The sequence below is a fragment of the Anser brachyrhynchus genome, assembly GCF_964034855.1.
Source record: "Anser brachyrhynchus genome assembly, chromosome: 24".
Classification (NCBI taxonomy): Eukaryota; Metazoa; Chordata; class Aves; order Anseriformes; family Anatidae; genus Anser; species Anser brachyrhynchus.
Window position 1 is genome coordinate 3,173,354 of NC_137717.1, and position 24,531 is coordinate 3,197,884.

The 24,531-nt window shown below is 47.9% G+C and overlaps 2 protein-coding genes across 3 annotated transcripts; one reads left to right on the forward strand and one right to left on the reverse strand.

The window, feature by feature from the left end:
- Positions 1 to 16,461: 16,461 nt before the first annotated feature.
- Positions 16,462 to 18,528, reverse strand: AIRIM (AFG2 interacting ribosome maturation factor). Its single transcript, XM_080567423.1, has 4 exons — positions 18,213 to 18,528; positions 17,963 to 18,142; positions 17,764 to 17,882; positions 16,462 to 17,389 (listed from the first exon to the last, which is right to left on the reverse strand). The coding sequence occupies exons 1-4, from the start codon at positions 18,482 to 18,484 to the stop codon at positions 17,349 to 17,351; spliced, it is 612 nt and encodes a 203-aa protein (XP_080423549.1). The 5' UTR covers positions 18,485 to 18,528; the 3' UTR covers positions 16,462 to 17,348.
- A 111-nt stretch (positions 18,529 to 18,639) lies between these two features.
- On the forward strand, positions 18,640 to 23,958 carry CDCA8 (cell division cycle associated 8). 2 transcript variants are annotated; one of them, XM_080567402.1, is made up of 10 exons: positions 18,640 to 18,813; positions 19,522 to 19,650; positions 19,911 to 19,951; positions 20,412 to 20,487; positions 20,817 to 20,953; positions 21,338 to 21,417; positions 21,767 to 21,865; positions 22,048 to 22,174; positions 22,610 to 22,696; positions 23,046 to 23,958. In XM_080567402.1, the coding sequence occupies exons 1-10, from the start codon at positions 18,732 to 18,734 to the stop codon at positions 23,088 to 23,090; spliced, it is 903 nt and encodes a 300-aa protein (XP_080423528.1). In that variant the 5' UTR covers positions 18,640 to 18,731; the 3' UTR covers positions 23,091 to 23,958. The 2 variants fall into 2 exon arrangements, with proteins under 2 accessions (XP_080423528.1, XP_080423527.1); XM_080567401.1 differs by having other exon boundaries at positions 18,641 to 18,813; positions 20,814 to 20,953.
- The last annotated feature ends 573 nt before the right edge of the window (positions 23,959 to 24,531 follow it).

The following is a 24,531-nucleotide window of genomic DNA, read 5'->3' on the forward strand; positions in this document are numbered from 1 at the left end:
CGTCCAGCAGGAGAGCGGAGGGACCCACGGGACGTGCCAGCAGCCGGGCACTGGCCGGGCAGAGCCACCTCCCTGGGGAACACGGTTTTATAAAATACTTCCCGCAAGGCAACGTGGTTTCCTGGCCGGGGACCGTGCTGCTCCCAGGGCTGTGCCCTGTCCTGTCCCTCCTGCGAGACGTGGCTGGGGTCAGGGGGGGACTGTGCTGCCCGTCCCCAGCACCGCCACCACGTCTCCGCCGGGTCCTGTGGCCCTGGGGAATGCGGGGGACTCGCTGTGGCATCTGCCCTGCCTCGGAGCAGCTTTTGGAGACCCAAGCAGCAGTGGACATGTTTAAAGCGTTGTAAATTATCTTGCAAACAGTTCCATTGAGCATGGGCAGTGGTGCTTGTATGGAGGAGCAATGGCTAAGTTTAAACATCTGGTTCTGTGAATTCCTATATTGTAATAAAATAAGTCTTCCCACAGATTTCACGTCATCTTTGTCTGGGCATCACTGAACTGTGAAGGGAGAAACTTTTTTGTGGTTTTCAGAGGAACAAAGAGACAATATGCATCTGGTGAGGTGTCTTGGCAGCCTCCTACACCGAGCCTGCATCTTGAGCTGGCAGCGTGGCCCCATGTCATGGGATGATAACTGCTGACCCGCCGCACCAAAACAGCACAGCCTGGAGGGATCCTGGGTCTCGAGGGCTGCGGAGTGCCAGCTGACCTCGCTGCAGCCCACGGAGACCAAGAAGAGCAGCCCTTGCCCAGCGAGATGCACCAGGACAATGCCTGCAATCTGGATCCCACCTTTTTGGCTCCCGTTCAAATGCAAGGGCAATGAAGAACATCCAACAAACTGGGTAAAAACTCTCAGGCTTTAATCAAGTCCAGAAAGGACCGTTGCCTTCTGGTCACCCAGCGCCCTGCTTGTCGCAGCCTCCAGCCCCTCGTGGCAGCACCGAGGCTGGCAGCGAGGGCACATGAAGCTCCACCAGCACCCTGCCTCACCTGTAGGTATTTCTGCCTTGGCAGAACTATTGATTTCTCATCCAGATGGTCTTCAGCCTTTCCCTTTGGTACCAGAGCAGCTAGGAGCATCTGATGGCTTTCAGTGGATGGAAGACGGGTGGATTTGGGTGTGATGCTCAGCCTCGCATTGCCGGGCTTGCCTTCAGCCAGGGGAGGACAGCTGCTGAATCTCCCTGAGGCTGCCAGGCAGCAGCTACCCACAGGCTTTGTCCAGATGCTCGTCGTTTTTTGAAGATCTTCCCTACAAAATACGAATCTGGTGGAACAGGTGGTTAGGCAGAGGGAGTGGGCACGGAAACCTGCTGGGAGATGAACAGGGCAATCTGCATTGCATCAGGTTTTTCATCAAACCTCGGGCTGTCTTCATCCCACGGGAATAGATTCAGAGCTGCGCGCTGCCAGACCTGGGGAGCAGCTCGTGCATGCCCTGGGCTGCTCCCTGTGCCCATCCCAATCCGGTGCTCTTTGCCTTTGATCATTGCCTCCAGACGTCACGACGGAGGAGCTGGCTGGCAGGTTTCCCAGCCTGACGACCTCCTTTGCAGACAGGTGACTTTCCATCATCAGCAAAATACAAAGAGAGCCCCCTTCTCCTCCTCAGCTGGATGATTCTCGGAAATGCAGCCTGTAACACATCACACCCGCTCTGTTTACTCGGAGGAAGGCGTGTGTAAGAGACCCCGGGCTTATCTTAAGTCCACCACTTATGCGGAGAAGAAAGGCCCCCAAGTCTGTTGAAAGCCACCAGGGACATTTGGCCGCAGCCACCCCTTGTGGGTGATTAATGCCTGATGGGGGAACACAATTGCAAACGGGACAAACTCAGCCATAAACGAGCTTGGATGAAGTTGGTTTGATGAAGCCTGAGCATTTCAAGGAGGGGAATGTGACCCTGCTCCCCAGCCTCACCCTGCCCAAAGCCTCCCTTGCCTGGCAAATGCTCGCATGCGTCGCCTCTGGGGAGAGCAGAGAGACCGCAACCATCAATCTTCAGGAGCCATTTTTCAGTGGGACGAGGTTCCATTTAGTCCACCAACTTGCCAGTCTGTTTGGGGAAAGGGATTTCATTCCTTTGCTTCTTTTTGTCAGGATGGATTTACTGATCCCGAGCATGTTCCTCACACTTTATTTAGGGCTTAATGTGCATCATTTACATCACCGAGCTGTCACCAGCCTGTCTGAGCTATATAGGCAGACAGGCAATGCATTTCCCTTGCCCCATTGCTCTCCCTGCCAGATGTGGAGTCTGCGAGGATAAAGCAGCAAGGAGATCCCTTGATAGACAAAATTTGCCTCTTGGGGAACTCTTGCTTATTCCCCTCTGTACAGGGGACAGGCTCAGTATGGATGGATAATTTCCTACATTCCCACCAACAGGTCACCTGTAACCTGCAGTGCTGCAGGAGAGAACTCGATATTCTCATTAACGGGGGCCAAGCGATGGCTGTTGAGCCTAGCAAAAGCTTGCCTCTTCCTGCATCTTTACAGAAGATCCCAGATGCTGATACATGTTCACTGGATAGTTCACATCTGCGTACAATTTAAGAATTCTTTCCCGAATTACGGGAGTTCAGAAATTCCAAGTAATTAGAGAGGGTGCTTAGAAAAATAAGATGGGCATCTAATATGTAATGAAAAAGGGCAGAAGATGGGGGTGGGGAGCTCACGAGGCTCTTGAAACCCTTTATAACAGCTAAAACATGACCAAATCTGATGAGGACCCAACTTCACCAGTGGGCCCCCTCTCCCTTCGCCCCCAGTGAGGGATCTGCTCTCCTGTCTTCTCCAGCGCTGGCTGATGGAGGCAGCTGATGGAGCCTTTCCCTGGCTGCGCTTGCAGACACAGGTGTTTGACACCTGTTTCTCTCTGGAAAGAAAGGAAAAAAAAGCATCATTTTTCTAGCCTCATCCCAATGGGATGTCTACTTTTAGACACGCAGCTCTACAACAGGGCTCCTCGTGTCGGAGCTGCTTGCAGGCAGCCTGTGGCAGTGCCCCAGACGAGGCAGCAGCTTGCTTTCGGCACCCTGGCTCCTGATGTTCCAGATTTACAAGTGAGACAGATGCGTGGGAGCACCCTGCAGCTGGCACAGCTGCCTTCCCCAGGGCTGACAAGAATTATACATTTTGTCACTCGTTCCCTTGGAGAAAAGCTTCCTTCTCTTCTTCAGGAATCAGTCCCTGCTCAGGACTCTCCTTGCTCTTGCATCTTTGCTAATAGCAGCATCTTCACTTGCTCCTAGCCAACTATCTTCCTCTGCAGCCACAAGCCATGCTAATTCAGCAGCTTGCTTCACCACCTCATGCACAGCATGATGAACAGAGCCAGAGATCCCAAATCTCTCCACCTCCATCTCCACTTTCCATCCTTACGGAATCTGCAGCTTCTCCCAGGTCTTCCAGAACTGAGCTGCCGACCTCTGGGAGCTTTGAAAGCAAAAGGAACAAGCACCGCTAGCGTGATCGATCCCTGATGATAACATAGAAGGGAAAACAGGCAGGATTTAGATTGTGTCCCTTACGAATGGTTTGGCTGATATATTAGAAGCCGGATGGAGCACAAAAATGGAACTTATTCAAATTAAATGCTTGCAAATGTCATACTACGTTGAGCCAGAAAGTCTTCCTACACGCAACAAACTGAATTTCTGCTTCTAGAAAGCATGCAATTTTACCTGCCACTTCCGACAAATGACATCCTTGTCCTGGACTTCTGATTGCAAAAATAAAGAACAAACAGCACCGCCTTGTCGTGGTGCCAGGATCTATCCAGAAAGATTTAAGAAAGGCAACATATATTTCTCAAATTAATTGAATGAACACTGTTTCTTTCCAGGTGAATAGCGAAATTATCTGCAGATGTGACTTTAACAGCAGTTGCTAACATTTAACATTTGCCCTGCAGCTCAAAATCACTAACTCATGAAGTGAAAGGGAAGTCATGCCGTTTTAGAGGAGGCCGGTGACTAGTGGGTGCTGACACGGGCATGCCTCAGCAAGAACAGATTACAATGTGGAGGATCTCCCTTCCAGAAGGCAGATCCCTTTCAAGGCTTTTTGGAAAAGGACCCCGAATCAGAGATCCCCGCAGAGCCTCGGGGCTGCAGAAGGGGTGCTGCACCGAGTGCTGCCCCCAGGCACAAGCAGGCTGTGCTGACCTGCCCCAGCAGCGTCACTCCTGCCCCAGCTCCGCACCACGAGCAGCACCTTCCCAACCCTGGCTGGAGGGTGCTCAGCATATTTTCCTTTCATCTGATGACAAGAGAGGAAAAAAAAAAAAATCACATTGCTTCAGAGTGCATTATAACTGCGAACTACTCATTCATTTTTTAAGTGTGTTCATAGGGCAGGTACGAGCTGGAAATTCTTAACAAATGACAAAACCACCAAGATCAAGCAAGCAAAGCCTGAGGATGCAGTTGTTCATGGACTGGAAGCACACTGAGGGGTGCACAGGAGTGTGCTGAGCCCACCAAACCCATTCTGCCCACGGCTGCTCCCCAGACCTCTCTCCCAGCCCCCAGCAGGGTCAGCTCTACACCGACAGCAATCAGCACAGCCCCTGGCATCCTCTTACCCTGCCCTTCTTCAGACAGCATCCCCTGCAGCCCTGAAGACACTGCACAGTGGCCAGCTCATATTTCTGAGGATTTCCAGCGCGGAGAGCAGAGCTTAGCACCCCAGGCCTGATCAGTCCCTGGAGCCCAGCTAGGCCGATGGCTCCCATCCAAGAAGGACTTATTTTAAGCACATGACCGGCCTGACTCGAGATAACTGGATTATCTTTCTGCCTGCTGCTAAATATATATTAACGTTAGGCATTTTTGGGCTAGGGCACGGCACTCAGCACCTTGGTTGTGCTCGCCGTGGGAGGTGCGTGGGCTGGGGCTCAGGTGGACACTGGGGCACCCGGCAGCTATCATCACACGTTCCCCTACATGCTGAGCCTGCTTAAATCAATGGCTTGTAAACGCAAAGCTCCATCTCTAGTTACTGTTCCTCTGAATCAGCCAGTCCCCTGCTCTACATGAGATATGTTTCGAATGATAGCATTTGTCTTTAATAAATGGTCACTCCATAAACTGCCTCCTATGGAAAACCTGGGATGTATAAGTAAAACCTGATGTTTCCATTTCATTATAATGCATTCACTCTAAGATGAATACCAACTCATCCTCTGTTTAATATCAGCCTAAGGTGTGCAGTGGTTTTGTATTACTATTTATGAAATTCATATAGCTGGGCTTAATCTCTTTCAGATCCCACAGCTGTATCTGCATCAGCACCAGCTTCACCTGAAACAGGGGTGTTCATCTTTGCTGGAGCCCATGGCATCGCTAACATTCAGAGGGGATAAGGAGCCAAGCCCTCTGCAACACCACGGAAAGTCCAACGGTAGGATTTAAGTTCTTTAGCCAAATGTTTGCCTCTGAATTCCTTCTGAGCTGCTTTATTTTTAAGGCCAAATCTGTCCGTTCTTGTCCATGCTCTAAAAAGGCATCTATGATGCATAAACAGCTTTCATACTACTTTTAACAGTAACTCGGCATGCCATACTCATGCATGTACCGTAATCCTATAACCAGACTACCACACTGCATACACCAGCACTCAAATTCTCCCTGCTTTCCCATAAGCTAGCCCTAAACACACCATGCTGATCACATACAGCTCGTATCTTGGCACTTCAACAGCAAAAATCTTCATAAGTAAATGACAGAATTTCTCAACCCTTCAGTAGACATTTACAGCATCACGTTAAAATATTGCTCGTCAAGTACAAAACTCATCCAGAGGATAACAAAGTGGCACAGGTAGTCAGCATATTCGCATCCTTCTTTGGCTTAAACAAATGTAAAGCATGCGCTAAGCCGCCCCTCAAATCCAAGCTTCTTGTTTCATAGCCATCAGTCATGTTGCGGGGCTGCATCACTCAGATATTTCCAACAAAAGCAATGAGATAATCTCTGTCCCATGAGAACTGCCTCGCTGGTATCTCCTGTGGCTTAAAAGGGGAAGCAGAACTCGACTTAATCCCCTGCTAATCTGTGCAGGGGCTTTTCTGACTCAGTCTCACTAGGGACTGAAGGTCCCTCCAATAACCTCATGAGGTTGAGAAATTAGGTTCAGGGAGTCACTGCCTATTCGTGCTACTGCTGGAGAAAAAAACAGATGAGAAGAAATATATATTTTAGCTGGATTGCTTCTCTTCCCCTTTTTTTCCAGGGCTATATAGACAAATATTACCACAGCAGAGTAAATGAATGAAACCACAGAGCAATTAGTTGAATTTTCCAGCCCTGAAGATGTCCAGATTGGGTTTAGGCCAGCTTTAGCAAGACCTCAGATTCAGCAGCATGCTAGAGTAGACAGATTCGCATCTGCAGGGGGTGACGCTGTCGTGCTGGATCCCCAGGGCCCCCCAGGGCTCTCAGCCCCTCTACCCCTTGGCTCCTGGTCCTGAGGTCCCCCGGCGAGGACGAGCTCTACCCACCAGCAGCCTCGGGCGCTGGGCAGATCTGCTGCAAGCCAGAAGATGGCTGCTCAGCATTTCCTCAGCAGGGAAAGTTGTTTGAAGCTTCGACGTGGTTACTCACAGGACTGGTTTGTTTCACGAAGCCACGATCGGAACCTATAGTTTATAAGTTCATAGCAAATGCCCTTTCAGGATGGAAAAAAAAAAAAAAAAAGGACTGACCCATTTGAGTTCCATCTGTTGGAGTTTATAACTGTTCTCCTTATAATTGCCAACAGACAATGTGAATTGCAATTAGCTAATTGCTTGCTAACTTTCCGTTCTAATAATAGTCATGTTCCAGAGTTATACAAGCTTGGAGACTGCTGCTGTTCCCTTGCAACTGGCAATAATAAATAATACCGTATTCCCTCAGCATTGCCCTTTCTTCCAAGTTTCATCCCCATGCAAATTGCTCCAGCATGTACTAATCCCTGACGGGATGGCAGAGGCATCAACAGCATTTATTTGGAGTTCATTGCGCTCGGCGTGTTCAACACTTGCACGATGATGTGGCACCGGGAAGCTGCCGCTCCTGTGCTCCGCTTGTCCCTTGCACATGGCAAACGCGGCGGGCTGGGGAGGTGCCACTCCGTGGAGGGTGCTCAACGTCCCTGGAAACCCAGCCCTCTCGTCAATATGTGTTTGGTTTCATTTTTTTTGTCGGTTTGTTTTTTTTGTGTGTGTTGGGTTTTGTTTTTGTTTTTTGCTTTCCCTTTACAGGATCAGATGTGGCCCTGGCCCTTGTAGTGACATGCTTTATTACCAGTAGCTTCAATAATGTCAGCACAGACCTAAACTGGAGCTTTTAGAGAACACACGCTCCCCAACAACAGAACAAGCTGTACAATGTCACTGCTGCGAGCTGCAGAGATAAGGAGGGGCTTGGATCCCAGCAGGGTTTCTGATGGAGACAGAAGTCAGGTTGGGTGCTGAGCCCAAGCCTTCCCAAGGTGCCGGGAGGGGGGATGCAGGGAACTCCCTTCCGAGTGGCTGAACTCTTTTGCACCCTCCTCCAGGCTTTCTAATCTCCAGCGTGTTGCTGTTGTGCAGATGCGGCTAATTGAGAAGCAAAGCAACAGCCTGATCCAGTGAAATCAAGGCGAGCCAATGAAATGAGCAATAGCATTCCCTGGTGCTCAAGAAACTACTGAACGCAAACCTGCCAGCAAAATGACATCTCCAGAGCTTACAGACTAATCTTATTAAACTCAACCAAAAAGCCTTTTAGAGTTGGGGGAGCAGTGTCCAGCAAAAGCTGGTCTGGATTATTCCCCTGGTGCCTCTGCATTTTTTCCACGCTGTTGGCTCCCCATTGCCTCGGGTTGGGGACGCAGGACCCCCCGGCCACGATGCTGTACACGGCACGTGGGGAAGGGAAGGGGCACTGTCTGACCAGGACCCCCTGCTCCAAGGGGCTCTGCCCTCCTGAAGTCATGCGTGCTGCAGATGTGATGAACACGCATGGCAGCCTCCGATGGTTTCAGGTTCCTCATTAGCAGAACAGCTCGGTCTCTGTCTTCGATGTTCTCCCAGCCTCCTGCTCCAGGCACATCAGCTGCAAGCTCTTTGGGTTGCAGAATTCCTCCAGATTCCTCCTCTTTTGTGCACAACAATCTGGACTTTTCCATCCCTTACTTCTCTCCTCCCTTGCTTCTGACATTTGACTCACGGATAGATTTATTAAGTTTAAAAGCAGTCCTTGTGCAAGCCACAAGAGCATGTTCCCCACTCCACAGCCTCTTCTCCTCTTTTCCACTTGCACAACCTGCTCTGACCCTCTTCCCAGTGTTTTGGTACAGAGGTATCAAAATCATGCCATGAAACAGAGTTATCCCAGGCAAAACCACACCAGGCGATCTCTGCTTTGCTTTGCGTAACAACATGGTGATTTCTTGGGGGAGGAGAGCTCTGCGTACTGGCCCAGACAACCCAGGATTCCTCTTTCAACCTTTTTCCCCTTTCTCAGCCTTGTCCCCAGCAGAAATTTCTGGAATTTTCAGGTTCTTACTCCCCTGTGCACCATACCCGCAGATACACAGCTTCACCCACCACAGCTCTGCACCTTTCCCTCAGTGAAACTCTTCTGCTCCTATTCCCCTGCCCTCCAAAAATTACTGCTAAACAGAGGCTGATTTGCAATGCCCAGAAATGAGTGAAAATTGCAAGGTTCCTCAGGCAAGAAACATCGTAGAGCCAACTACAACTTGTTGCAAAAAAAAAAAAAAGGTCATACATGGCAAATTATCCCCATTTTTGAATGGCAGGGATACCCTCTTACTGCAACAGAGGGAAAGTCAGACCATTTTTATCTTCAGAGTGTGTAAATCAATGATGCCTTTACAAGTCTTGATGGACCAGCCTCTGATTTTCTGTTTTGTTTTCAGCTCTATTTAAATTTCTTAGCCATTTCGGTTTCCCGGTGAGGAGAGAAAGACAGTCGAACCACTTTCGAGGGTAGCGTATAAAGGACGGAACTGAACAATGTTATTTCTCAGACACCCAAAAGAATGAAAATCATAGGATTGATTCCAGAATCCCAATTCCTCCTGCACTGAATGGAGCCACCCTTTCATTTCTGAAACAGGGATGCACAATTTCTGCCAGCGAAGGCAAGAAATAAAGCTGTGATCGTTGCTGTCCTCTCCCCCTAGTTCAGGTGCACGAAGCAGGAGCAGCTTTCCCTTCCTCAAACGAAGTAGCAGGACACAACGAGCTGGAGGAATCCAGCCAAAGGAACAGCTTTGCTTACTTCTGCTTTGGCTTCTTCCTCGAATGTTTTTTTCCTCAGCACTGGCTGATGGATTTCAGACCGAGGGAACATTAAGAAACGAAACGGAGAAGGCTGTGACACACTGCGCGCGGTGCCAAGGAATGGCAGTGACGCACGGCAGCTGGTGGGGTCCCTGGCACGCACCTCGCCACGGGACCCCGGCCGGTCCCAAGCTGCTCTTGGTTGCTGTCTTCCAGCCCCAACAGGGTCTTCTCCGTGCACATCAGCAGCTGGGGCATCAGCAGCTGAGGACAATCACCTGCTGCTGCTCCGCACCTCCCGCAGATGTGCTACGGCCCCGGGTTATGTCAAGAGGACTCTGGCAGGGTTTGTGGCATCTTCAGAAACCTTCTCCTGGAAAGCCAAGAAAAAGAAGGGGATCAACAGGAAAACCATCGGGGCCTTGCACAGCACAGTTTGTTCCCGGAGCTGGCGGCGCTTTGCGGAGAACAGCATTACTTTTGGAGCAGAGCAGCAGGCAGGATCACAGAGTCAGGAAAGAATGAGGCATTATCAGACCACGCCGATAGCATCCCCTCCACTGCGCCACGGAGGTCACATCAGTTACTCCCCGCAGTCACTGCCAGGTACCCTCCGAAATGAGGCCCTAAGGTTTGACCAGCTTGAATTCATCTCCTAACCTCAGGAGAAAAGAGAAGAGGTCCTATTACGCTCAGCGCAAAGTTGAATCTGGTCTCTGGCTGACAAGTGGCTATGGACTATACACAAAAATGCTCTAAAGCTGACTGCACCAAATGTTTCTTCTCCACCTAACGCAGTTGTTTGGGATTCGGTTAGAAACAAAACTGCATCTTGTAGTTTTTAATAAAGCTCTTGGCGAACAGTTCAAACACTGGAGGGAGGAAGCAGGAGAGAGAGGTTGAATTTATGGGAGCGGGAGGAGATCGTTTGCTTTCTTAGGATTGGAAAAGATTAATAGTCTGCAAAGGCACTTGGATTCATTCCTCACATAGCAGAATGGTTAGGAGACTTACCGGCTTGATATTCTTCATTCTCCCTTCCCCAGGTGGCCTAGAGACTGTCTGGACTGCAGGAAAAAAGGTACAGGGAGCCATCCCATATCAGCTCCCAGTGAGGAAGTAGCTGTGGTACAGTAGGGAAGGAGGAAAACCAGGCCTCACAGGGCTTGTTTTGCTGTGAAACTAAAGACCTGCTTACTAGTCTGTAAGCTCGGGTCGAGGGGGAAGGCAGTGGTGACTGTGGAGGTGGCAGGGAGCACAGCACAACAAAGCAGATTCATCCTACCAACACTTACCCCTTCCAGGGCCCCAGACCACCGATGGCACCAACTGTTTCATAACAACAATCTGAATTTATGGAAGCTCCCTCTCTCCTACCCCCAGTATTTTGCAATCGATACATAACACACCGAGGTGAATCCCAAAGCAAAGAAAATGTGAAGGAAAGAGACAGGAATTTCCCAAGTCCCACTGAACAGCCTAAAGCTTTCCAATATCCCCAAAACAACAGAGTGCAGCAGAGTGAAAAACAGATTAAAAACACAGTGGAAAAGAGATGAAAAGCCATTGGATGCACATGGGGAACCACAGGACGTGACTTCAAGGCAAGCCAGAGGCTGTGTTGAAGAGGCAGTCTCCAGGATTGTAAACTGACTTATTCATTACTTCCAGTCTTACAAATCTCATCAACCCTCTGGACCTTGGGATGACAGACAGTCCTTTCCTCCCTGAGGCCCACGTCGAACGTGGCTGTTATGCACCAACCATGAGGTTGCATGCAGCTTGATATACTCAACAGCAAAGACAGGAGACCGCAAATAGAAGCCACTGGCCCTCTCCTCCGGTGTGAAGTAACAGACACCTCCCCAAAACCAAAGTTATTCTGGAAACTAGATGAGAGGACAGGCAGGGAAACTTGGTTTCCGTTGTTGGCTCGCTGTTGTCTCAGTAACATCGGACAGATCTCCTAATTTCTCCATGCTGCTGCAACTGGGAAATTGGAAGCCAACATCCCTGTCTCTTGGCTGGGTACAAGTCCAGCACCGAGCCGAGTGCTTTCAAAACGTCACAGAAAGCCATGGAGTGCAGTTGGATACAGAAAATTAAAATTGTAATGATATCTGTGAATGTCTGTGGAGCTCCAGTTTGGGGGCAGGAGGCTGCAACGGTGCTTATAACGCTGTATTTTGAGGTGACAACTGCTTCCTAGAAGGCCACGATCAGCCTTATTTTTCAAATAATATTAGGAAATATAATGTTTGCTCTGTCTGAGAATGAATGAGGAACTTGAGCAGAACTGCTAAACATAAAAGTTCCTGGACATCTGGAAAGGATTAGTCAGGAAGGTGCTTGGGACAAGGAGTTCAGGCCAGTTCAAGAGACACCTACTGTAGATTTGTTTCCACAGAAGGAGGGAGGAGGAGTGAAAGGGCTGAGGGGAAAAGCAGGAAGGGAGGATTGAAATAAAACCTACACAGGACTGGTAGATAAAGCGAGGGAGATGAGAACAGTCTGCACTCCGCTGAAGCGTGAAGTGCCGAACAGCCAGTCTTTGAGGGTCTGCTGAGCAGAAAGGGCAGGATGTAGCAACACGGGCTAAATCACAGTGGCAAAGAACTGGCCAAAGAAATGTTTGTGCCCATCTTTGCAAGGCCAGACAATGCTCCCTGAGCTGAGTATTTCCTCGCTGCAGGAAAGCACATCCCTGCTTCGCAGCCAGATGTGTTCCCATTCAACTCACGTCGATAGGATTAGCAGATTTTGCTCCCCTTAGAGCCTACCAACAACTCAACAGGGCAAATGCTGTGATAAAGTCAAGAGCACTAGAGAAACATTAAAGCGTAGACAGCCGAGTGCTAGGAACGAGAGCTGCACATTCAATTAATGTAGATGGGAGAATGTTTGTTTTATTTCTGAGTGGATAAGCACTCAAGCAGCCTCTGGGGCCCTGCAAAATCACAAAGGAGTTCTGCTCCAGGCCAAGATGAAAGTCACAAAGAATGAGCATGAAAACCACAGGGGCTTGTGAAACTCATGCTTGGTTCATTAAATGACTCACGAAGCTTTTTATCACATATTTCTGCCTCCAAGTAAAATCAAACTTAAATTCAGGTGCCAAATTCTTTACCTTTTTTCTAAATATGGAAATTCAGTTTTGAAATCTGTCTGAAAACACATGAGTTAATGCTGGAGCAAAGCTTTCGGGTTTCTTTTAGAAGTCTGGAGTTCTGAACCTGGTGCTAAAAGTCCATATATTTGGTTCCAGCATAACCCTGGGTAAAGATGTTGGGAACCTGGAATATCCAGAGATGGGCGGTAACTGTTACCACTGTTTGGAGGATCGGGAGGGATATGATGAATGAGAGCTTTTTATTGTCAGTATGGTGGCAAGCTGGTCAGAATCATGAGAAGACAGTCAGAAAGCACAACTGTACTCTATTGCACAGTGGGAGAATGGGGTGATATAAATGTGTCAAAAATAAAATTACCCATAATTGGTCTCATTTCTAAAGCAGAAATGTGTAGAGACATCACTGCATAAGAAGCTAACTTGCACCCTACATGAAAAAACAAACTAACCAGATAGAAGTCAGATGCTTTCCATAAATGTTTGTGGGTATTTAAATTTAGTAACTGATTTTAGTTTGTGCTTTCGCAGTAAGTTAAGAATAACTATTTTCAAACTACGTTAGTAGGAGGTAAAGCTGCAAATCAAAGCATGAGCTTTGTGTTTCCTGAAAATTTTACTTCAGCAAGGTAGCTCCAGCTGCTAACTTTGTTTTATTGCATTCCTAAAAGACAGATCTCCGTGCAAGAATACTTTAAGAGCTCTGTTCCAAAAATAAAGGCACTCAGATTTATTTTTATGGTTAGGTATATTTTATCAGTCAGTCTCAGAGCTAGCAATGCCCTTGGCATTGCTGTTACCCACTGGCCTCACTGAGGCATGGCACAGGCCTCTGTCCCCACACACAGCTTCCTCCAGCCCCTCTGTCTGCCAGGTAAACGCCGCTGCTGTCCTAGCACTAAAACACTGAAATTTTTCAGTGATGAGTGCAGGCAGACCTGACTTGCTAATGGTGGGCCACATTGCAGCTCTGTTTTGGAAAGTTCAGGCACAGAAACAAATCCTGAGCGAGCCAGGGACCTTCAGGACGGAGAAGAGAGATGCGGGGAGGAAGAGCAGCACCTACCTCGGTCTGTCCTGGCTTCTTGGAGCTGCAGGCTGGGGCAGCACCGCAAAATGACATCCAAACCGCCTGTCTGCAGGTGGCTAACTCAGTGGGGCAGGCTCCCAAGTATCTGAGGAGGAGGAGCGGCCTTCTCACTGGAGTGCTCTGAAGTTAAGCACTTGGATACGAAATACCCACCCGGACTGTCCTCACGGTGGGACGCTTTGAACCTGCAGAGGTTCTCCACCAAATACAGGCTGAAGGGAGGCTCGCACACACAAGGAATGACATTCTTGTTAACAACTGGGGATCTGGGCAGCCTTCCTGAACTGCAAAGTACAGATCTTGAAACTGAGCAAAACTCACAGTTGTATCCAATTAGAGAGCTGTGATGCAGAGGTTCGTTTGTGCCCTTGCAGAACACTGCAGACAAACGCAGCCGATGACAAGGCCTATCAGCCATAAACAGTCCTTTGTAATTAATCACACCAAAACTTCAATGAGCACCTCCTTCACCCCATTCCAGTGAGAGTCGGAGTCAGGTCATGGCTAGTTTTAATTCAGAAAGCTCTCTCAGCACTTTTAACAGGGCTGTTGTTAACCCAAAAGACAGATACTAGAGGGCCGGACTCCCAGTAGAAGCAGAGAGGCCACCACTGAACGGTTCTGAAGACCTTCCAAAATTTAAATCCATTAATTCTTTATGCAGCTGTAAGACAGACTGCCAGAGAAGAGGGGTGTTGAAGGGCTGTATAGTGTGTGCTTATGTAAACACAATTTTGCATCCACAAACACCACGATTTACTGTTTTTTGATGATGATACCTCAAGGCCCAAAGAGGACGATACCCCAAGATTCACCCTACAGTCATCTGTCTTTACCCCCTTCATGCCATATGTAATGAACATAAGTCTATACAGCTGTTCCCTGTTAGTCCGCCTGCCCTCCCCTCTGGCTTTACACTCTGCCATTTTACAGTACAGTTTTTTTGCATCCTATCTTCACTGAAATATATCAGCACGGGGTTTAGCTCAAATCATGGCAAAGGGACTAAGTTCAGAATACGTCACTGTGCTTCAGAAGTGACAGTAAGAAATGCAAACTAGCATCTACATAACTCCTATTGAATTTCAACCCTTTTCCTCAAAACATTTTATGGATTTGGGTAACCTTCATTTTACTTTTTTTCATCTACTTTGTTATCTGGCAATGTGGGATGAGTTTGTTGTGGAGACGGATCACCTTGGCCCGTCCTTGCGTGATTAAGAAACTCAAGATGTTTATGGATGGCAGTCTTAAGCTCAGAGCACCCTTGTACAGCAAACCAAAGACAAACTATCAGGGGTGGTGACAACGACTGCAGCAGTACACACTAATCACATGTGGAGCCAGGCAATGAGCAGAACCGCCGCTCCTGTCTGCCTGGTGGAGACGTGCAAAACAGAGGCGAGAAGAAAAATGCACCAGAGTGCACTGAAAGAATGTCAACAGACTTGAAAACTGAAGTTTCTTTCTTCCCATCAAAATGCCTCCTGTAAGGCAGCAAATCACACAGCTTGGCAGCACAGTCCCAACACAGGCCATACATCTTCACTTCTGCCACAGGTTTTTAACTATCAGAAAAGAGACAGGGAGATGGATGGGAGAGACTGTTATTATCTTTGCTCTCTTCTGTATCACAACATACAACCTCGTTTGTCAGATGCATTTCAGACTGACAGCCTCTGCAGACACCGGCAGTCAGCTGTCACAGAAACAGCTAGGCAGTAATCTACATAAATCCACTGCAGTCTCTGTCATCCCACAGCAGACACTCATCCTTTCCTTAAAATCAGAAGTCAGTAATGTCCCTAAGGAAGACGCCTGGGCTGAACACTAACAGCAGGCACTAGCTAATAAAGTTAACCTACAGTACTTCACTGACTGGAACCTAAATACTGGGAAAGTGAATCTGAATTTAAATAATCCAAAGGTAGAAAGTGAATATCTAGAGCTGAGAGAGGAATTTGTGGCTGGGAGCAAAGTTCTGGAAAGGGACATTACATGAAATCGCTCACCATGCTGTGGACGTGAAAATAAATGCCTTACACTGGACTGATACCACGATGCAACCTGCTGCACCAGAAGCAAACTGGCAAAATGAGTCAGTGACAGGTCACAGTGAGACAGAGCTACTCAAAGATGGGAAATGCTTCACATGCAGAAGCAGCTGCATCGAGACTGCTGTACATTTGCTAAATAAACTGCATTCTTGGCTCATCTGCCAAACCAGTATCTTAACTGCATCATCTGCTTTATCTTAAACCGAGGCAGGAGGAGCCCATTTCTCACTTTCCTAGCAAGGAGATGGCCAAGTGAAAAGCTCCAGAACAGTGGCACATTGACTCACAGCAGTTAAGCTGCACTCTTGCACAAGGTCTGTAGGGGATGTGAAGAGCAGAAGCTGCTCATCCAGCCACAAGAGCCACTCTCGTAGCAGGCTGGAGGGCAGGATCAGCACCGGCAGCACTCCAGGGCCCTGAAGCAACGTGGGGCATGCAGGCACAAAGAGGAGCTGCTTACAGCCGTGCCAGCAAACCAGCTGAGCGCCCCACCAGCCCCCATGAGCAGCAGCTGCCTGGAACACCAGCCCAGTATGCGTGCTCAGAGCAGAACCTGCCTCACTTTCCCTCTGCTTAATGCCATTCCTTTGACAAACGCTGATTTCGTCAGCCATGACACCCTGAAGCCATACCAAAGCCAAGAGGGTGATGTTATTTTTCTTTGCAATTGAAACTGCATATTAAGTACCATTCTAAAACAGTTGTCAGCTGATGGGGAAGAACTGGCAGCACCAGTCCTGCACAGCCAGCAGCCTCCAAAGGCCCTCTGAACACAGCTCTCCGTAGGTGGAGCAGTGCCCTCCGGTGGTCAAATGGATTCCCCGGGGTTTGAGACCTATTTTGCCCCCTCCCAAAAAAAAAAAAAAAAAAAAAAAGAGAAAGAAATGTACTCATGCACATCTATAGTCATAATTATTTATTTGACCTTCTCTGACAAGTTACAGCTCTTACCAAGTAAGTTACAGACACGAATCCCATCATTTCCCGTGAACATTACAGAGGATCAGTTTCACAGCCAACAGAAGATGACCCCTAACTGACAGCAGCTGCTGCTGCCACAGAGTGGGAAGCTTTAAGACTGAATTAAACATATCAATATTCGTTACAAGCAAGTGATTTTAACTGGTACAGACATGTCTCTCTCAGAAACATACTGTAACGCGCTCGAAAACTGCCCATATCAGAAGTCAGGTGTTTATGCTAGATTTGTGTAGTTTTGTAACTACATTTACAAGCCAAATTTGTTCCTTTGTCTTCAATATATATGTGGGATGAAAGCGAACACATTGCTCAGAAGCACAATGTACAAACTGCTTTTAATTCCTGATTTGACATCTTTATTTATTGTTAAGGATGGTACCTAAAAATCTTCATGTGGTATCAACCTGCTGGACCTCATGTTACATTTATTTATTTGCAGTGCAGATCACCATTTGTTTACAAGTCAGTAAGTTTCAACGTTTTTTTTTTTTTGTATACAAAACACCCATAGCAGGAAAAAGAAAGGATGACTTCCATAGTTGAAGATGCTGACTCCCTTCTATTGCTATGACTTGATCAGCTCAACCTCTTCTTCAGACGTTAAGTCCATCTCCATTTGAAAACGGAACAGTCCAAGCATTTCCTACCAATGCCAACTCATTCAGCTTCCAAAACACCATCAGTAAAGCTTCCTCAACTCATCTTCCTCTTTGTGGTTATCTCAGAATATACTGGGCACTCATAGAAGCTGGTCAACATCAGTCCTCCTTGGATTTTCCATCTAGAGCCTGGTTAGCAGGGCAGCTGTCACTGGTTGTCCAAAAAGAGAGAGACCTTAAGAAGAACATCTGAGTTGGGGGAAAAAAAAAAAAAAAAGCCATTAGTTTAACACATTTTATTTGTGTTCCGTACCTGCAAAAATTTAACTTGAAACAATCAAGAGAAATGTATATAAAGCCAACTTCATAGAGCTAGTGAAATGGATTGCTAAGCCCCCATTATAATGGGAGAAAAGGCATCGCTCCCAGATGATGCTTGGGTGCAAAGGCTAGTATTTACCACCAAATCATTTACAAGATCTGAGCACAGATTGCAAAGAATCAGTGCAAAGGAAGCAAGTTCACCCACTGCTACTGAGACCAACACAGGAGCTGGGTGGTTGGCAGGCCTTCAGCCTCCAGGGCTGAGAAACGCCCTTCGGGTCTGCCCCGTGAAGAGCTACCTTGAACAGTGTCTTCCTCGTACCGCTCCAAAATCCTCTTCCAGGCCTGCGGGAGAGCTTCCATGTCTTCTGGGCTGTCGCAGCTGATGCGCAGCAGGAACAGCTTGCTCTCCAGGTACCTGCGGGCTCCGTAAGGCCAACAAACACACAAAGCAGCACCCGCCACCCCCCCCGGGAGAACCCCCCACCGCAAGGATACAGGTGCCGGTAGTACCGCTCCACATCCTGCAGCCCTTCCAGCACATCAGCCAGCGACGGGCGGCGAGGCCCGCGCCGCAGGCTCTCGGCCAGGCCCAGCTCCGCCGCTCTCTCCTCGTAGAGCCGCAGCACGGCGGCGGCGCCGGCCCCGACGGCGTCCCTCAGGGCGCGGAGCTCCTCCCTGCGGGGCACAGCTCAGCCGAGCCTCGCACCCCGGCACCCAGCCCGGCCCCGGCGCCTCCCCCCCTCACCGCCGCCGGCCGAGCTGCTCCAGCAGCGCCTCGGCCGCGCCGCGCTGCTTCCTCCACAGCCGCTCCCGCAGCTCCCCGAAGGCCCCGAGCGGCGAGGAGCCCCACGCCAGCCTCCGCGCCGCCCGCAGCTGCTCCGCCAGCCCGGCTAGAGACACCAGCAGCGGCTCCCAGGAGGCCAGCGCCTCCCTCCGGGCCGCCTCCTGCCGCGCCGCCGCCGCAGCCCACTCCCGCAGCGCCGCCGCCATCACGCCCACCGCCGCCGCCGCCGCCATCTTAGCGCCCTCCCGGAAGCGCTCCCTGCGCCGACGTTACGAAGCGGCGCCAGGCTCGGATGGCGGCGCCGCCGCCGAGCTCGGCTCTGATTGGCCGCGCGGCGCTCTCCGGGTTCTGATTGGGCGGCGGGTGGGCGGGGCTTGCGTTTAAACGCGGCGCGGGCGGCGGCGGCAACGGCGGCAGCGCTGGGGCGGGCCGGGCTCGCACGGCGGCAGCGGCGGCACCTCCAGGCCCCGCGGCTCCGCCATGGCGCCCTCGCGCAAGAAGGCGGCCGCGGGGGCCCGCAGCAGGAAGCTGGCGGCATTCCTCAAGGACTTCGACCGCGAGGGTGGGGGGGCCGGGAGCGGTTTTGGGGGGGGAGGGGGGGTCTGGGAGCGGTTTTGTTTTGGGGGTGGGGCGGCCCCGGGACCGGTTTGGGGGGGAGAGGGGGCGGAGAGTCTCCGGGCCCGTTTTTGGGGTGGGGGGGGAGCGGCCCCAAGCCCGGTTTTGGGGGGTAGGTGGTAGCCAGGTCTGGTCTGGGGGGGGGCGGAGGGACCCGGTTTTGGAAGGGGAGGGGGTGAGGGTGGTCGGGCGTGGTTGAGGGGGGGGCGGTCGAGCCTGATTTTGGGGGGGGGGGGGATTCTGGTTCCGGTTCTTGGAAGGGGGGGTGGCGGTACCGGGACCGGCTTTTAGGAGGGAGCGACCCCAGGCCCGGTTAGGGGGGTGTCAGCCAGGTCCAGTTTGGGGGTGGGGGCCTGGGTCCATTTTTGGGGTGCAGCCGGACCTGGTATTAGAGGGGGTGGGGTGTCAATGGTGGGACCCGGTTTGGGGTGGGGGGGATAAGAGGAGGGCTGGCCTGGTTGAGAGGGGGGGCGAGGGGGGTGGTGGTTGAGCCTGGTTTTGGGGGAAGGGGGGTGATGGTGGCCCCGGGACCGGTTTTGGGGGGGGTGTCTCGGGACCAGTTTTTTGGATGGGGGCGTCCTGGGATCGGTTTTCTGGGGGGAGGGGGTGTCTTGGGCCCAGAGTTGAGCACGACCCTATGCCCCTGTCCCCACAGTGAGGAGCCGGGTCGAGCAGATTCAGGCAAACGGGCAGCGCCTGGTCAAGGAGGTAGAGAACCTGTACGACATCGAGATCCTCCGGCTGCCCGTGGCCCTCCGTGAGATGAACTGGCTCGAGTACTTTGGTATGGGGGTGCTGGGCTGGTGGGGGCGTTCCTCCCTTTAAACGGTGCTGAAAGGGCAGCAAAAAGTCGAGGCGAGTGGACTTGCACAAGCAGAAAGCCTGTGGGTGTCTCAGAGTGCCGGTATCCATCTGAGGCTGCTTGCTCACTACTAGGAAAACCACTTTGTGCTGCTTTTTGTTCTAGTGCAGTGTTAAAATACAGCTGTGCTTATTGTAGGAGCTCTTGTGGATCACTTTTTAAAAAAAATGTTTTCTTTCTAGCTAAAGGCGGGAGTAAAAAGGCCTTGGAAGCGGCAGCGACGGTAAGTATTCAACATAAATATTAAACTTGCTTGATAGTGTCGTACAGCCCTGTAGGAAACAAAGGGGTTCTTGAATCTGTAGGAGTGTTGCAGTAATACAGGTTACACTAAGAACTTTGTAAATGCTGCTTTAAGACTTATCAGTAAGAGATTCTTCTTGTATCCAGTATAAGATTTGCCTGCTTGTACTGCTCCTTGCCTGGCCTGCTTGACTTCAGTCTTGTGTACCTAGAGGAACACAGTCTTCAATACACCAAAGCATTTCTAAACTGGTTGAGCAGCGGGAAGTTCTAATACATTGTGACATCCCTAATAATAGGGATGGTCCCCATTTGAGCTCAGCAGAAGAATATGAAGGTGTTTTTGCTATAACATCCTTAATGATTTAGTTAACAATTCTTATTTATTAGCGATCTATCCTGTTGATAATCCTAACAGTATGTTGACTTTTTAATTTTAGGCGGACTTGGAAATAACAGAAATAAACAAGTTAACAGCAGAAGTTATCCAGACTCCTTTAAAAGTCATCAAGAAAGGTCAGTTTGTTTCTAAGCATTGCGATGAGCTCAGTAAGAGGAAAGCATGTTGTGGTTAGCATACTGTGAATAATAATTCAGTTCTTAAAGCTTTCAATATGTTTAAAGATGTGGAAGTAGTTTTACCTTTATACTTGTTATCTGAAGTAGCTTTACTTCTATCAAAATGTTCAAAATAGTGTTCTGTCCACCACTTTCATTGGAATTCAGATTTTAGAAGCAGATTGTTGCCAAAAATGCATGCACTGGCTTAATTTTTACCTTAGGTGGTAGTCAATGTAAAATTACTGTGTGTTCTCAACTTGGATAATGCTTTCTCCTTCTAGTAGAAAAATCTAAACAGGTTATTGAAGCCATTGAAGAAGAAGCAGAGTCTCCTTTGCTTCCTGTAGCAAAGAAAGCAAAACACGATAGCCAAGTTTGTCCAACGCCAGAAGTTGAAAACACTCTTTCAAGAACGGGAAAGGTAAATAGCTACTCTTTGTGGTTACTTTATTCCCAAGATATAAGCTACTTACTCAGATGATGATGCCTCTACCAATAGTAGCATGTAATTTTTTAATGTATTCATTTTGCTCTGGGCAATAATATGTGAATGAACAGGACTGAGTCAGATCAAAAGTTCACGTATCCTCCTGAAGTTCTACAGCTGAACTTAAGGGAGAGAATGTAAAACTAATACTTGGATGGGGATGGTCTCAGAAGTTTATATGGGGTTTGTTTTGGACTCTTGTGATTTAAAAAGGAGCCTGTTAAGTCAAATGTTTTGTATGGAAGCATTTGTTCCATATTTGGAACTCAGCTGCCACATGAGAGGGCGTTAACTGATTTGGGAAGTAATGTGTTTCAGGTGAGGGCATCTATTAAAAAAGCACCAGTGTCCAGGAGCAGAAAAGCTCCTTCAGCAAGAGTGAAACGCATGAGTAAAAGGTAAGAAAAGGTATCCCTTATTACAGGATTTCAAAAATGGAGACCAAGTGTAGATTGCAAATGTATCTCTTACATGTAATGGAATTTGGCTGAGTAGGGTGGCTGATGTAGGCATGCCATGCTGGGGACAGGGTGGGGAGGCAGTCCGAATGATGTGACAGTGATGGAAAGTGGTCGTCAACTTCTTCTCTTGTAACAACCAGCTATCCCTAGCTTTGGGTTTGCCCTGGATTAGTAAGAATCTCTGATCATCTCACCTAAAATTTTGGGGAGATGCCAATTGTACATCTGTTAAAATGATTCTTTTCTGAGCAGTAGGGCTTTACTTACTTATTTTTCTTTTAAACAGGTCAAGCAAAAACAACTTTATCACTCCAGCTACTGGTCGAATTGTTGATTCCTGTGTTCAGGGAGGTACTTCCATTGTCACACCCAGGTTTGATTCCAGGTCTGTGTTCTATTAAATAACTCTGTAAAACCTGTTATATAGATGAGTGCCTTGCTGTTCGCTTTATGTATCAGTCATCTTTACGCAGAATATTCTCCAGTGTCTCTTTGAACCTGAAATAAGACTTTGACAAAGTGTTTTAAGCAATTGCAGTAAAACTTTACCTATAACTTTTATTTCAGAATTTTCAAGACCCCGGGTTTGCGCACGCCTGCATTAAATGAACGTGTTTATACAGTCTCTGCCAACGGCAGCCCCCTTGCTGAGGGCAATGATGTCTTCATTACAGTACCTGTCGGAGGAGGGGAGGTAAAGTCAGGAACTTTAATCTGTCCAATCCGTGCTGAAAGGATAGCTTGTAAATTCTTGGGCATCTTATCAGTTTCTACTGACTCCTGGTTATCCATTCTTGTCTGTTTACTTGTGCCACTACAGGTTATCAGGGAATAGTTGTAGGTTAAAAAGACCCTTAAAAACTCAGTCAGAAGTGGGAGCTGGCCTAAGCAGAATATAGTGTGATGTTTTGCTGTGCATTTACGTATAACTAAATTAGCTTCTGCTGGCAGTTATGTTGGTAACACTGAAATGCAGGTATGAGGTGAGCTTCTGGTCAAACTGGATGTAGATCTTTGCCTGTACATGGTCTTCTAGTTAGTGTGCATGGATTTCTTTATTTTTTCATCTTCTAGCTACTACAGCTACCCAAACAGGAAACCTAAGGTTTGTTTTTGGTGTTTTTTACAGAGTATTCGTTTAACAGCAAGTGATTTGACCAAGAAGAATCTTCTTCATCTGAATCCGGAGGCACAAGGAATTATGAAGAAGCTATCAGTAAGTCTACTTCTTTTAATCAAGTCCTGAAGTTATAATGCAGCACTGTCTCTGTCATTAGTCACTGGACTATTGATCTGTAATAGCTCCTTATTTCTTTTTCCCCCTTGTCTTGTATCTTGGCTCATGTTACTGACCAAGAGAAAACATGACCTGAGAAGGGAAGGATGGGAATACCTTTACCTCACATCTGGCTTATCCTAAACAATAGATTAAACCATGCAGTTGTTGGAAAACTATTATTGATGTTTTGAAAAACAAAGTGTCTTCCACTTCAGGCAGAAGTTCTAAGTGTCTGTGGGATATAATAGTGTCTCTTAAGACTGCTGATGAATTTTTCTCTTTCTAGGTTCGTCTCGCACAAGCTTGCAGTGGTGCAAAAACGCATAGGTGAAAAGTGATGAATGTTGACATCGCTCTGTAAATATGCAACTTTACACTTAGGACTACTATCTTTAGTTCTTCTAATCTGTCATCCTTCTATTAGCTTACAGAATGGAAGTTAGGAATTCTTATTTTTACCTATAATATGTGCTGGGTTTAAAATGCATTTTTTTACTTAAAGTATTCGGGTTGTTTTTTATTATTTCCTGTTTACTCTAAGGTGGAGACCAAGGCACACTTACCTTGGGCTTGTAGACCAGCAAGCTGAATAGAAAGGCTAGTGTGATATCTTGCAAAAGACAAGCAGTGGATGCAAGTGACTGGAGTTCACTTCTGACTGGGAAAAGAAACCAACAGATCATGTTTGTTGCACAGCCTTTCTCTGCTGATGGCTTTAAAAGTGATGACTATCTCAGTATAGTATCTGAGACACCTCAAGGCACGTTACAGGTGCCCAGGATTAAATGGAAAGTTTCTTATGATTCATGGTACTGCCATGAATTTTAAACATTTTGGTTTTGAGGTTTTATAGTGGAAGTATTCATTTTATTGGTTTAAAAGAAATAAAAATCACTGGTGGTTTAACAAAATCCATCAGCTAGCCTTCTGGCTAATCAGATTCCAGTAGCTGTAAGGTTATTTGGTGATGTCTCTAATGTGAGAGAACTTTGCTTTTCCTATATACTTTTTAAAAGCTTTAGGAGAAGACATTCTCCTGAAATTGAATGTAGACAGGCAAGAAGGAAGTTAAGACTAGTCAAACATTGTTTTTCCTGTCTACTCATTTAAATTGAATTGATTCGCTGCGTTTTCTTAACAAAGAGATAAATACAACAAATACTATTTAAACTGAATAAAATAACTTCAGTCGTTAATAATGGTATTTTTTCGTCATTGCTTATAGGAAATAGAGAAATCTTGCTTCATTCCAAATTTAGGAAAACTCACTTTAACACTTCCCCAAGAAGCTAGATTTAATGTATTTATATTAAAATGTAACAGGAACTCTTATCTGGCTTAATGCTTTGTGAAATGAGGCTGGAGAGAGGAGTCTTGTATTTGCTTTCCTGTAACAATGGTCTTATTTTCCTGACAGCTTAGAAAGGCAGAGCTTCCTTATGAAGCACTAGCTATCTATGGCAAGATGGCATGATGTCTTATAGTGCAAAAGATGTCTCTCAAAACCCAGGGTTTCATTTTCATTGTGAATCTTTGTGGGAGAGGACACATGTCTTGTCTATGAAATAAAAATATGTAATTCCTTAACAGCATCGTTAGCTTCAATTCCCGAAGTGTTCTCTACTAATCAAAGTCAGATGTGTAAAATGGCATCTGCAAGGGACAGCCTGATAGTCCTCCCTCTGTTTCAGCTGAGGGAGTTAACACAAAGATAAGAAGGGTGTTCATGGTAAAGAATTTAGCTTTGCTAACTTTGTCTAAGAACTGTATTT